The sequence below is a fragment of the Bombyx mori genome, chromosome 28 (assembly GCF_030269925.1).
Source record: "Bombyx mori chromosome 28, ASM3026992v2".
Taxonomy (NCBI): domain Eukaryota; kingdom Metazoa; phylum Arthropoda; class Insecta; order Lepidoptera; family Bombycidae; genus Bombyx; species Bombyx mori.
This window is the reverse complement of record NC_085134.1, coordinates 1,832,057-1,846,241: the sequence shown is the minus strand read 5'-3', so window position 1 is coordinate 1,846,241 and position 14,185 is coordinate 1,832,057. Positions and strand designations below refer to the sequence as shown.

Genomic DNA, 14,185 nt, shown 5'->3' with positions numbered 1-14,185 from the left:
TAGCGTGTTAAATAAGCGTACAGCCCATTACATAATCATTAAATATTATTCAGTACAATTAAAAAAAAAAACATGTGCCGGTGCCTACGAGTATTTCTTTTAAAATTTCTTTTTGCAATCATTAATTATATAACAAAAACAATGTGCGAAGTAATTGAGAATCTTGAACGAAGCGATGTTAAAGAAACAGTTAAGGGACAGCTTCCATAGCGTCAGACCATTAAGAGCAAGTGGTTGTGCATATCTGTTGCTTCCCTACCTAATAGGTCTAGGAAATCTTTTTTGTTATACGATTATGTCTACCACTCCCACGTACTTACATCTATTGGTATTTTTATTAAAATAAATTTAATAAGGAGGAACCTTACCTAAAATTATGGTAAATGCCTTTTTTACATTATTCAGGTATTCAACATACGCATGAGTAAAACATGAGAAAACCTAAACGTTGAGACGCAGCTGGTATTTTTGTATTTGATCTCATCTCAGTGGCGAAAACAGGAAAACACTTTTAGTAGAAAACACAGAAATTTTCTAAACTAGAATTAATTTAATTTAAAAAAATCTTCGTCACGTCTCAAAGTCTGGAATTTAAAAGCTTTTATCACTAGTATCAGTTACATAAGATCGACGGTTAGACTTGGACCTCGTCAGCAGATTTGCTTACTAAAAAATGTGAGCAAGCAAATTTGATCCCTATTCAATGACGAATATCTTCGTCAAGTCAACCGTCCACGTTTTTGATTTAACCAGTCACGACATTCTAGAATTCTCTAGAATATAATATACCTTCTAGTATAATGACGACCTACTGGCGTTTTGGCGATTTTTTTGACATATTAGCATTAGTCACTGATTGCATATTAATTTTGTTGTTTTTTATTTGTTACTAGCTGACCTGGCAGACTTCTTAGTGCCTCAATCGATAAATAAAAGACCCTAAGCTTTTGTATAAAATAAACTTAAAACATTCAAAAGAAATCCGTCTGACGGGACGCATGAAAGGAAAAACAAAATTGTTATTTTTATTTAATTCAGAGTATTTTCATGTTTATTTACCTTTTTAACCTTCTCTGGACTTGCACAAATAATTTAAGACCAAAATTAGCCAAATTCGGTCCAGCCATTCTCGAGTTTTAGCGAGACTAACGAACAGCAATTCATTTTTATATATTTGTTATTCTGTTTGATTTTTAATATGTAAGAACGATTATTAAAGTCCACAAAAAAAGTGATTGCTTTAAAATGTCCGAGTTTATTTAACACAGAGGGTGCAGTTTTTGTTATACGATTTTAATTAAAGTTAGCGACTTGCTCAACTTAAATACCTGTGACTTTTCAATGAAAGTACATTATAATAATTGTTTTATTTGTATTATTCAGAATATTTATTCTTAGGCAATACACAAGAAGCTTTGGTATTGAATTTCAATCTTTTACTTTCAAAAGTGAGGGAGCATCGCCTATTAAATTTCAATCTTGGGGGTTTCAATTTTCACCCTATTAAGGGGAACATTTTCAAAACGTCGATATATATACACGTATTTATTTCTACCCACATATCGTTCTTCTTACTTTAAAAATGATGAACTTCTTTGATGAAAACGTTCACCCGTTATTATTATTTTTATTACATACTACAGGTGAACAAACTTACTGTCCACATGCAGCTAAATAGTTATCAGAGCTCATAGACATCATGATATGAAGCCTCAGCTTCAAGTGGCTGTTCCAAATTTCTAAAGCGCATTTTTTTGTAACCTATGCTGATAGCCTTGAGAACCTATTTCGGTGTTGCCTTAGCGTGTAGGTGATCTCTGGGGGCTCAAACCGGAGGTGTTGCTAACACTGGCCCTAGCAAGAGCAGTGCTTCGCAGAATCTACCACCGGATCGGAAACGTGACCCACTGAGAAGATCCGCTGAGACACTCAGTGGACTAAAGCGCATTAATGCTTCATGTAAATTGGCAGGGTAGCGGTACTCGACCGGGTATCCGTAAATGGATTCCCCAGCGTTAAAAAAGGGTAGCGGTACAAACCCGTGGGGGCTGATTAAGACACCCTACCTGACAATAATTACGCAAATTGTAATTATACCGGGTTCGTTTTCTATTACATGATGTTACATTTACATCATTTACATCGGGGAGAAAATGATGTACACCGATTCCTACCCTCCATAAAAAAACATTAAAGCTTAACTCATTTTCAGGTCACACATCAGATATAAACAATTCAATTTTACATAAGAAAAAATACGTTAAAAAAACAGTAGTGTTGTTACTAAACTTTAAGACCTCGACAGTTTTCTGGCCTTATGACTCAAGCGTTTGCCCCCAAAAGCTGATGTCTAGATCTTAATATAACGAACTCATACACTACTGCGTTAAGCATTAAGCATACTGAACGTAAATCTTTAATATGAAGTTGATTTAATAGAACAAACTGTAAGGAGAGTGAGTACATACTGCATGACTGATTTTGGTATACTTTAGTTACATACTTGCACTTATCGATGACAATTATTATTATTTCGAAATGTACAGGCATATTTTTCTTTATTTCGTTTCCCTACCTATTCGCTGGTATCCTAAGAGGCTATTCCCGCTTCGCGCGGACGGGTCGAGTCATTTTTTTTAAATATTTGATTTGAATATTTCCCATAACTGAAACTTTCATCTACAATAAAATAAAATAAAATGTTAGAGCCAAAAAAAAAGCAGATCTAATTGTTACTTTTAATCCCTTTCTTTTGATTAATAATATTTAGTGATTATATTTCTGTTTAAAAGACAAAAAATCCTGATTATATTAGAAATACGAATACAATTTAAAATATTCAAATCACGAATACCCGATCCAGACTCTGAGCTAGTGAATTGACTTAACTTCGCAAAAACACGCTACACGTAATAAGAGATTCGTAAGACGATACGTTTCTTATCATCAGTGAGAAAATATTTAACACAAGGCGTTTTTATTCGTGCGCTTTCTCAAAATCATGACCAATCACTTCATAAACTCATGTACAGGATAATATTACTAATTAAATATGATCTGCCTTTGAAATTCGATTTGGTTTTTAATCAAACAATATTAAAATTAAACTTTTCTTGTTTTATTGATAATTTTCCTTTGATTCATGAGGAAATTCTTGATGTATTTAATGAATTCGTAAAATTGGGTTAGCTCTAACATTTCTATTGAATATTACACAGTAAGCTTTTGCTACTACAGAACGAGAAAAACATTGGTATAGTCAGTGAATGAAAGATTACCAATAACAGAGAATAATTAGGAATCAACAAACCCCGAGGTATTTTTATTAAAATATTCATGATATCCCAAGTATTATTAAGAGAATTGGCTTACAATGGCAAAAAAAGTTCCAATTTACTACTAAAATAACTACTACTTTGGTACAGAAATAAACAATATATTAAAATGTTTTGCATATAGATTTTTTATTCATACAGTTTTGACTTATGCCACATTCAGATAAATTGATTGTACTGTTGTTCAATTTGAAATAAAACAATTTTCTGTACAAGCCTTTTAAATATAAGATCTCGATTTGATTGTATGACTTCTATAAACCAGAAATATTTAAGGAATTTGAGGAAAAAAAAATAGAAACAGAAGAATTGTGCAATGGATGATGAAAGAAGTCATCAAACTAAATACAACCTTCAAAAATGAAGATACAGACTCGGAAGAAAAAGAAAAATGAACTTCATTTAATTATCATAAGACTTAAGATTGTTGAGCGAGTAAGAATGGAAACATTTTAAGCCTATTAATATTTTATATGGATTTCGATGATGGTCTTGATGAAAAATGAATAATTCAATAGGTTCCAAAATTGCAATGTTTCATGGGCAATCAGGAAATTTTATTTTGATTTTTATGTTAATTTAGTTTAGTTCTTTAAATTTTTATTTAGCATTTATTGTACTTTATTTAATAGGAAAGTATATTACCAACTTTATGAACTAACAATAAAAATATTATTATGAATAAATTCATAGTACTAAATTATAATAATATATGATTAAGATAATCCCAAAGTTCAACAAACTTTATCAGTTTATATACATTGTCAAAGTTTGTAAACAAATCAAGTCCCCAGACACTACTATTAATTATGAATACAAAATCCAATATATCAATCACCTCAATGTTCTTATGATTACCAACATTCTATTCTTGTGCCACAGATGCAGATTTTATTCTTTTGTAACCTTTGGTAACAATAATACGTTTAAGACCTTCTTTCCAGAAAAAGAAAGAATATTTTCGATTGGAACTGTTGTATTGAACATGGATTTTATATGTTTAAAATAAAGTGGATTTTTTAGTTGTGCAAAGCTTTTAATATTCTTTTTCAGCATGGCAACAACATTCTACATAACGTAAAACCTAGCTCGTTGGCACAACGTGATATTTTGTGTGGAATTATTATACCAGGTTTATTGAATGAGATAATTATTATAATTAAATTGAAATCAAAGAATATTTAGAAATTACAGTGTTATGGTCAATTATATATTCATTAGTTAAGCTGTATATTTGTTTAACAAATGATCCTGAGATATATTTCTGTAATCACAAATGTAATCACTTACTTTCAGTTTGCTCATTTTCACAGAAAATTATTAATACTAAGAAGAAAACGGTTTTTTCATACTTCATAGTGTTATGACAATGAAATTTTTGAGGTCGCACTCAAAATTTAATTACATATTGAATCCTACCACTAAACTAAAAATTAGCCTACTTGTCTGTTGTTTTACTGTAAAAAACTATCTAATCGTTAATATATAAGAACCATAAATACCATAAAAATAATTTTAATTCCATTCCCGCCATTATTAGTTATTGATTAATTATTTTTATTATAACTTTAGTATTTTATGAATTTTGACAATATCTTATTGGACTCTTATAACAAATGTACCTACGTAATAAATTATATTTCGTTACAGGATTTGGCTTGTATTATGTAATTACATTCTGGAAGAACAGGAAATCCGAAATTTCCGATTATATTCAGTAGGTACCTGCTAAAATGCGAATCATAAGAAGTCTGAGAAGATTGTAAGTCTTATTGGTGTAATAAATACATAAATACGTCATATGAATGTAAAATTAAATAAAATATTTAAATCGCTTGTACGAAATAAATGCATACACAGCGGTAAAATTGTAAACAAAACAATTGGAAGTATCTTCGGAAAAATGACTATTTCCCGTAATAAAGCTTACGTAACATCAAAATAAACATTCTTTACGAATTATTTACCGCCTAAAATATTTACCGGTGGTGTTATTTCGGCGTTATCCGCAAAATTACGAACAATGAATCACTGGTCAAGTTTTTGAGACAGCGCAAGGATTTAAAGGTTTTACAGTAAACTCTACCGATCAACAGACACATGAATTATTGCACGCCATATCAACATTTCACGTCATCAAATTTTAACACCGCCAAGGCGAAACTCAATAGGGCATCGGCACATGTGGGGGACGCCATTCTTGAAGCACCATTCTTGGTATCAAAATGACAGCCTTTGTCGCAAAAATAACCGTGCACAGCACAAATCAACATATCTTTCATATACACATCAACACAATATGCACAACTATTTAATATTCTTTACCTTAAATCTACGGTACAGTCCGAAATTTAACTGATTTTGTAATAAAATTGACCGATTTCCATACCTGTGAATGCGCTCAAACGCAAGCTGGTCACGTGACTCCATAGAGTTGTGACACTTAAATTTTTCGCAACAGTTACGGTTTTTATTTTTTAGTTTTATAATCTGTGAGATTATTTTTATGAAAACTAATATTTTTATTTACGCGTTAAAAATGCGCGTTGGCCACATTAAGGTTACAATACCGTTAAGACTTCATTCCTCGTGAATTAACGCACTAACACACAACACTCACAATGGAGCTTGAAGCAGCTAAACTAGTTGTGACAGTGAGCGTCATAAATTATTTTATGCATTTATACAATTTAAAAAGAGAGAAAAAATGAAAAAAAAGAAGTTTGAATTCAAGAAAGATGATTCAATTGCAGATTTTGTGTATTTATTTAACGTTAAGATGCAGGTAGAGCAGTAGGATTAAACTTATAGCAATTGAATTTTTGCAACAAAAGTTTTGAACTTCATCAATTGATTGAAAACACCACGAAATAAACGACGACTTTTTTTTTTTTTTTTTTTATTGCTTAGATAGGTGGACGAGCTCACAGCCCACCTGGTGTTAAGTGATTACTGGAGCCCATAGACATCTACAACGTAGCCGCGCCACCCATCTTGAAATACAAGTTCTAAAGTCTCAGTATAGTTACAACAGCTGCCCCACCCTTCAAACCGAAATGCTTATTGCTTCACGGCAGAAAATAGGCAGGGCGGTGGTACCTATCCGTGCGGACTCACAAGTGGTCCTACCACCAGTAATTACGCAAATTATAATTTTGCGGGTTTGATTTTTATTACACGATGTTATTCCTTCATCGTGGAAGTCAATCGTGAACATTTGTTGAGTACGTATTTCATTAGAAAAATTGGTACCCATCTGCGGGATTCGAACACCGTTGCATCGCTTCAACACGAATGCATCGGACGTCTTATCCTTTAGGGCACGACGATTTCAATGATTATAATTTTATATTGCTTGTAGCCCACAAGTAACCTGTTCATTTATTTATTTTACATTTAGAAGAAGTAGATCATCAAGTTTTTCTGCTTTGGTAGTTAATAGATAATAATTATAATAAAAAATAATTTTGCTATGAAAGTTAAATTTTGAAAAGAGGACCGGTATTATTATCCCTAAAAAACGATTGAAGTCGATTAAGACACAGGACGTTCGTTAATTACCGTAAAATGGGGCGATTAGGGACAAATTCCAACTTTATGAGCAATTTTAAGGTAGTTGTTGATGTATATAATGCTATATCAGGATCAAAATGATTGAGTCTTGGGGGCATCTTTGTTGTCTAATTTAAAATTATGCAAGTAGCATTCCAGTTTAAGCAAAAAATGCAAAAATAGGTGTAATCCCTATTTACCCGGAAATTGCGGTTAATTGGGACGAAATGAGAAATTTGCTAGGGTTGGCACTACTTTTATTTTTATATATAGTTTTAATTAATTTATTTATTTAGTTGCACCAACAAAGTGATCGTCAATAAAAAAAATTGAAAACTGACAAAAGTACATGGCAGACATCACCTCAATTATAGGTGCAATCGACAGTGCAGTAACAACAAAATATATATATATATATAATAATATGTATATTTACACATATATAGTGGGCTTTCTTAGAAACGGTTTATATTTCTCCGTTCTTGGTAAGTACTTAGGGGCTGATATTTCTATCTGGGTTAAGAGATTAGGTGTGTCGGTTATTCCATGGATTAATCAGATGAATACCCCCACTCTGAACAAATATTAAATATTTTATTATGTATTACTTACACATTTTTGTCCACCTTGATATTTCATTGATATTGTTACATGTCTCTGCAAAATCGACTTACTTATATTAAATTGCTTATCTATTTCAACTAAAGACTTATTCCCAATTTCGCTTCGATAAACCAGATTTTTACCAACAAATTAAAAAAATATTGTTATAACTACATAGACAACCCTACAAACCTGTACCTATTTATACTTAGGTTGTTTCCATTTCAAGTATTCTCATCCCAATTGACCCCTTTTTCGTTGTTATTTGTACCTAAGACGTCCCCAATATCCCCAAAAACAACAGATTTTTACATGTATTTTTATTTAATCAAATACATTAAAACCAATAACAACTGAGACTTACCTTTAATATATATGCTGGTTCAAACACTAAATAACGTTTATAAATCATAGTCGTCTTCTATTATTATCAAATAAATAAAATAGAGCAAAGTTTCTAGCACTAAAATAATTACCACCACAGGAAGTTAATTTGAAACGCGATTTTTTATAAGTTAGCAGCTATTATCATGCATATTCAGAGTTGTTTTGTGAACTTTCAACATTCTACTATTAAACTACAAAAAAATGGAAGATTTTGCAACGAATATAAAACTTATATTGAGCGTCGAAAGATTTTCCCGGTTTTTTCCCGATTCGCCTTTCAATCCCTAATCGCCCCATTCTACCGGTACTTTTATTTAAGTCACGAAAATAAAAAAGGCATCCGTTCAAAAATTTGATATTTTTTCACAATAATCAGATTTTATTTTCACTCAAGTCAATCCTAATTTTTTTTCGAGACGTTACAAAACATGATGTTTTGATTAGGACATGAATATTTAGCCATCTGGGAAATATGCTTAATTATGCTTCCTATTTTCACAATCATTCTTTTCTTCGATCAATTACTGATACCTAGTTTTCGAACACTGCCATATACCCATAGATTATACACATAATATATTTGAGATATATATACCGCCAAAACATATGTGGCTGTTATTAAAATTTATTTTGTCAATTAAAAAAAAGTTCTAACCTCAACGTATGTAGGTATCGTAGGTGTATTAATATTTATTTTGGTTCAGACAGAGTACAGTAATAGAACCAATATAACGTTAAATTATAAGTTACAAAGAGCTATCGATATACAATTTATTACAATTATACACTACGATCGTGAAACCTACAGACGTATACCCTGTTAATAAACAAATAAGCATATAACTGAATATTTAAATGTCTCTTTTGGAAGATGTGTTCCTTCAAGATGAAGCTAATGAGGCTCGGGAATTGGAGCGGGTAATCGACGGTGACGAGTTTGACGACGATCAACGGGCATCATCACCAGATAGTGATGATAATAGCGCTAAAGGAGACGAAGCCGGTAAGTACTTTCATGTGTAGCTGGGTATTATTAACACAATTTTCTAGATCGATTCTCTAAGCGATAAGGCACGTCGATCGTACATACCATTTGTTATAATTTTTTTATTCGAATCGAAGAACATAATGTTTAGTGCAAACTAACACACAAAAAGTATATCGTCGTTGTCAAACCAAAATCTGCTATGTGCAACTTTTTGAGATTTTTACTTTTTGACCGTTTCGTATAGTTCACAGCCCTGTCTACCGTACCAAAAAAAAACTGTACTGTGTCTATAGCTTTAATATTTATCTATAGCTTTCATTTGATAAAGTTCTTAAAAATTAATCTTTATATAAAATTTTGTACGAAAATGTTTTTAATCGTTCATTCAAAATAGAGTTTTTGCACATAGCAGATTTTGGTTTGACAGCGACGATATCCTGAAACAGATATATGGTTTATCTTCTTCTTGATAGTTTCACCCTTGACAGAGCGGTTGTGACGGTCATTTAATGTTGGAGAGGACAGATTTGACGAAACTCACGATATACCGCTGTCTCTCCCTGCTCGAGGTCTTCCTACTTCACTCATTCAGGGGACCTTCCACTGTAGTTTCTGCCTTAAACAGCCGTAAAGAAATAATGCACCTAATACTTAACTTAATGATTTCTGTGTCAATCCAGTTATCAATGCTTTTCAGAGGAGGATACTAGACGTGTAGATCCACAAGCCAAAACAAAACGTGTTGTAAGGAATCCAAGGTTCATACTGAACCCCGCTCGTCTGACAGGGCCAAGAGGAATACAAGTTATACCTGAGCATTTCAAAGATTTTAAATTTAGAGGTAATATTTTAATTAAACAAATGTTTGCTATTAATTTAATATCTGCACAGACTAATTATATTCATACAGAAAAATTCTAACTTTATATTGTTGCTATATCAAAAAAAGTATAGTGAAATTGGTTCAACTGATTGTGAAATGGCCCACTGAAATGATACACTAACTATTGATTTAATTAGATGATATTATCAAATGTATATTACCATTTTATAATAAATTGTTTACGATGATAATTAATTTTTAAAATTTAAACAAAAATACATTTTAAGGTTTATTGGAATTACAATTTAATAATTTTGTATCCTGTTATAAATTACAGGTAAAGGTCACGAAAAAGAAGATTTAGATTTAATACTCAAAAAACTAGAGCATTGGGCATATAGATTGTATCCTAAATTTGAATTTGAAGACTGTTTAAAGAAAATAGAATCACTCGGCAAAAAGAGACCTGTAATGGTAAGAAATCTAACTGTGTGCATCATTTTGGCAATAGTTTTACATTATATTCATCTTTGAATTCCTCTGCAATTTGATTCACTCACTTTTTATGCTAATTATGTATTGTTGTTTCATCTGTTTGTAATTAAATGTGAAGAAAAGTACATTCTTATGTACACTGAATTTATAAAGGTTGGAGAATGATGCTTAAAAAATTGGCATAGTCAAATACAAGCAGTAACATTGAGCCAATGCTTTTCAATATGGACTTAAAATTAAACAAATATAATTTCTCCTCTACAGGTACATCTATGCAAAATTCGTACAGATCAGATTACATCAGAAGAAACAGTGGTACAGAGGGATTCCAGTGAAGATGAGGCACCACCACAAGAAGAAGACGAATTTGACAAATTACTGCAAGAGCAAATTGCACTGGCCAGGTCCACGCCGGCTCCTGAATCTGTAAAAAAAGTTCGAGACAAGCCAATGAACATGTAAGTATTATAGGAGTGGTAAATCTCAGACAGCTTATTTGAAATTAATATATCAACACCATTTAATGATATTTAATTTTTAAAATCTTTTTTTTTTTTTTGTCTAACCAAACTGCCAGAAGTCTCAGGGAAATTCTAGCTGCACTGTGATTGGGTGACCAGCACGAGATCTTAGCAAGAGCGAGAGCATTGCTTTGCGGAAAATACGCAAATATCTACATATGTATTTAGTAATCCTGCAACTTTCCGAGAGGATACTATTTTTTTTTTTTTCCTACCTAAGCTGGTAGCCTAGAGAGGCTATTCCAGCGTAACCGTAACTAGTAGGTGAGCTCACGGGGCTCAAACCTGACGACGTTGCTAACACGAACCCTAGCAAGAGCCGTGCTTCGCAGAATCTACCACCGGATCGGAAACGCGACCCACTGAGAAGATCCGGCGAGAAACTCAGTAGGGATACTTGGGGTCGACATTTCGAGCGATGTCCAGTTTCGGAGTCATTTGGAAGGCAAAGCCAGGTTGGCGTCCAAAATGCTGGGAGTCCTCAACAGAGCGAAGCGGTACTTCACGCCTGGACAGAGATTTTTGCTTTGTAAAGCACAAGTCTAGCCTCGCGTGAAGTACTGCTTCCATCTCTGGGCCGGGGCCCCCAAATACCAGCTTCTTCCATTTGACTCCATACAGAGGAGGGCCGTTCGGATTGTCGATAATCCCATTCTCACGGATCGTTTGGAACCTCTGGGTCTGCGGAGGGACTTCGGTTCCCTCTGTATTTTGTACCGTATGCTCCATGGGGAAGTGCTCTGAGGTATTGTTCGAGATGATACCGGCATCTCGTTTTTACCACCGCACCGCCCGCCACCGGAGTAGAGTTCATCCATACTACCTGGAACCACTGCGGTCATCCACAGTGCGTTTCCAAAGGTTTTTTTTTGTCACTTACCATCAGACTATGGAATGAGCGCCCCTCCACGGTGCTTCCCGAGCGCTATGACATGTCGTTTTTCAAACGAGGCCTGTAGAGAGTATTAAGCGGTAGGCAGAGGCTTGACTCTGCCCCTGGCATTGCTGAAGTCCATGGGCGACGGTAACCACTCACCATCAGGTGGGCTGTATGCTCGTCTGCCTACAAGGGCAATAAAAAAATATATATATGCGTAATACGCGAGAATAAACTCAGCTTTTTTTTTATTGCTTAGATTGGTGAACGTGCTCACAGCCCAGCTGGTGTTAAGTGGTTACCGGAGCCCATAGACATCTACAACGTAAATGCGCCACCCATCTTGAGATATAAGTTCTAAGGTCTCACTATAATTACAACGGCTACCCCACCCTTCGAACCGAAACGCATTACTGCTTCACGGCGGAAATAGCCGGGGCGGTGGTAGCTACCCGTGCGGACTCACAAGAGGTCCTACCACCAGTGATTACGCAAATTATAATTTTGCGGGTTCGATTTTTATTACACGATATTATTCCTTCACCGTGGAAGTCAATAGTGAACATTTGTTGAGTATGTATTCCATTAGAAAATATGTTAGTGTTATGAGTTTAAATTTTGAATTCTTCGGGTGTCGAACGCGAGTTCGAGGAGTATGGTAAATAGTGGTCGAAATGCCTAAAAGCACCAATGCAATCCGAAAGAACGCATCTGAAGTCAACAACAACTCTAACATGGCAGCACCTATCTGTCACTTTGTCATGTCTATCTATCTATCTAATGTGTTGATAGTGGTATTAAGAATGTGAGTGAATAGGTATTCATTAAATCTTGGCTTGATATTGAATGCCCTGCATTGTGTATAAATGCAGGTGTCTATGGTTCGTTCTTCCCTTTCCTCTCGGTGCCGTTGCACGGTATGCACGCTATACTTTAAGTTCCTAATTATAATATTTACTAGCTGACCCGGCAAACTTCGTAGTGCCTCAATCGATAAATAAAAGACCTAAACTTTTGTATAAAATAAACTTAAAACAAACAAAAGGAATCCGTCCGACGGGGCACACATCAAAGGAAAAACAAAATTGTTATTTTTATTTAATTCCGAGCCTTTTCACATTTTTTCACCTTTTAAATCTTCTATGGACTTCCACGAATAATTCAAAATTAGCCAAATCGCTCTAGCCGTTCTCGAGTTTCAGCGAGACTAATGAACAGCAACTCATTTTTGTATATATAGATTGTACTGTCTGTCCGCTTGATTACCATCAATAAACTGCTGGATGTTTACTTGTTCTGGAACCCCACGCAAGTTCCACCTGCACGACTAACACGAACCAAAGGCCCGCGTGTCATTGACCTGCTCTAATAAGTGGGACATGATATAATAATACTTTATTGTGAAAATGTTTGATTTCAGATCTCAAATACTACCAAAAGCAACATCGTCTCCTTCTATAAACGAAGAACAACGAGAAAGGATGCTTAGAAATAGGCAATTGGCTGAAGAACGGCGTTTGGCTAAGCTCAAACAAAATGTCAATGTTGAACAAAAGCGAATTAATAATGATAATTTAGAAACAAACAAACAGATTGATGATATAAACAAAGTAAACAATGAAGAACAAACACTACAAAATGGGGAAACACGATATAGCGATGGAATTGAACACAATGGTGCAGTAGATAATTCATTACACATAAATAAAAGTTTGATAGAAAATCAAACTGTCAATAATGATAATCATAATCTAAAAGAAGCTCTTAACATAACTAAAGTACTTGAGCTTCAAACTAAAAATAGCTCTCAGGAAAAACCTATGGAAATTCATAATACTGAAAAGGATACAACAGAAACAATTGAAAATATTGAATTATGTGTGCCAAATGATTTGATTGAAGCCAATATAAACCAACGAACCGAAAAAGTTACAACATCTATTAATGATAATACACAAATTGATGAAATAAATAATATGGATGAAGTTGACAAAGAAAATAATTTAGATATTTTAGTAGATGACTTACGTAACAATGAAACCAATGTTAGTAAAATAATAGATCACAGTAAAGAGACAGAAGTAATTGACCCCTTATTTATTAATGATTACGCAATGGAGATTAATTTTAGTGATGAGGATTTCTAATGGTTAAATGAATAAAATACAAATATTTTTATGGCAACATCCGCATTTCTATTATTTAATACAACAGTGACAATACAATTTTTTCCTACAGACACGGCTCACTGAGTTTCTCGCCGCATGTTCTCAGTGGGTCGCGATTCCGATGCGGTGGTAGTCCAGCGAAGAACGCCTCTTGCTAGGGCTAATGTTAGCAATGACGTCAGGTTTGGGCCCCGTGAGCTCACTACTACTCAATAACATTTTAATACAACGCGGGCAACTTGTCTATCAGTAAAAAAAAGTGCGTGCGTACAAAGTACACATGTCAGAAATGAAACTTTTTTGGCGAACTAATTTATAAGTCTTGCTTATATTTATACAAATCTAAAACTTTAGATTTCCGAGACTTAGAGGAAGGAAAAAAGGGAGATATGTTCCCGCCAAAAGTCTGTCAAATGTCAATCTCTAACCTCAGTGT

General features: G+C 33.8%; 2 protein-coding genes across 16 annotated transcripts in view; one reads left to right on the top strand and one right to left on the bottom strand.

The window, feature by feature from the left end:
• LOC101745449 (protein lingerer) overlaps window positions 1–5,877 on the bottom strand; it is a 40,990-nt gene extending 35,113 nt beyond the window's left edge. For 9 of the 15 annotated variants that reach the window (XM_062676745.1, XM_062676747.1, XM_062676752.1 and 6 more), the window contains exon 1: window positions 5,661–5,778. The gene's annotated coding sequence lies outside the window, so the exon portion shown is untranslated. Of the gene's footprint in view, window positions 1–5,318 lie in introns of all 15 variants that reach the window. The other 6 variants (XM_062676741.1, XM_062676746.1, XM_062676751.1 and 3 more) reach the window with 3 other exon arrangements.
• Window positions 5,878–8,192: 2,315 nt separating this feature from the next.
• On the top strand, window positions 8,193–13,765 carry LOC101745309 (TIMELESS-interacting protein). The gene is made up of 5 exons (XM_021352865.3): window positions 8,193–8,880; window positions 9,563–9,706; window positions 10,026–10,162; window positions 10,448–10,641; window positions 13,002–13,765. The coding sequence occupies exons 1-5, from the start codon at window positions 8,733–8,735 to the stop codon at window positions 13,726–13,728; spliced, it is 1,350 nt and encodes a 449-aa protein (XP_021208540.1). The 5' UTR covers window positions 8,193–8,732; the 3' UTR covers window positions 13,729–13,765.
• Window positions 13,766–14,185: the final 420 nt, after the last annotated feature.

Excerpts from the sequence above, each read along its gene's own strand:
- LOC101745309 (XM_021352865.3), top strand. The coding sequence starts at position 8,733 with ATGTCTCTTTTGGAAGATGTGTTCCTTCAAGATGAAGCTAATGAGGCT. Across the intron at positions 10,163-10,447 it reads GCAAAAAGAGACCTGTAATG|GTACATCTATGCAAAATTCG; the intron begins GTAAGAAATCTA and ends TCTCCTCTACAG. Across the intron at positions 10,642-13,001 it reads CGAGACAAGCCAATGAACAT|ATCTCAAATACTACCAAAAG; the intron begins GTAAGTATTATA and ends GTTTGATTTCAG.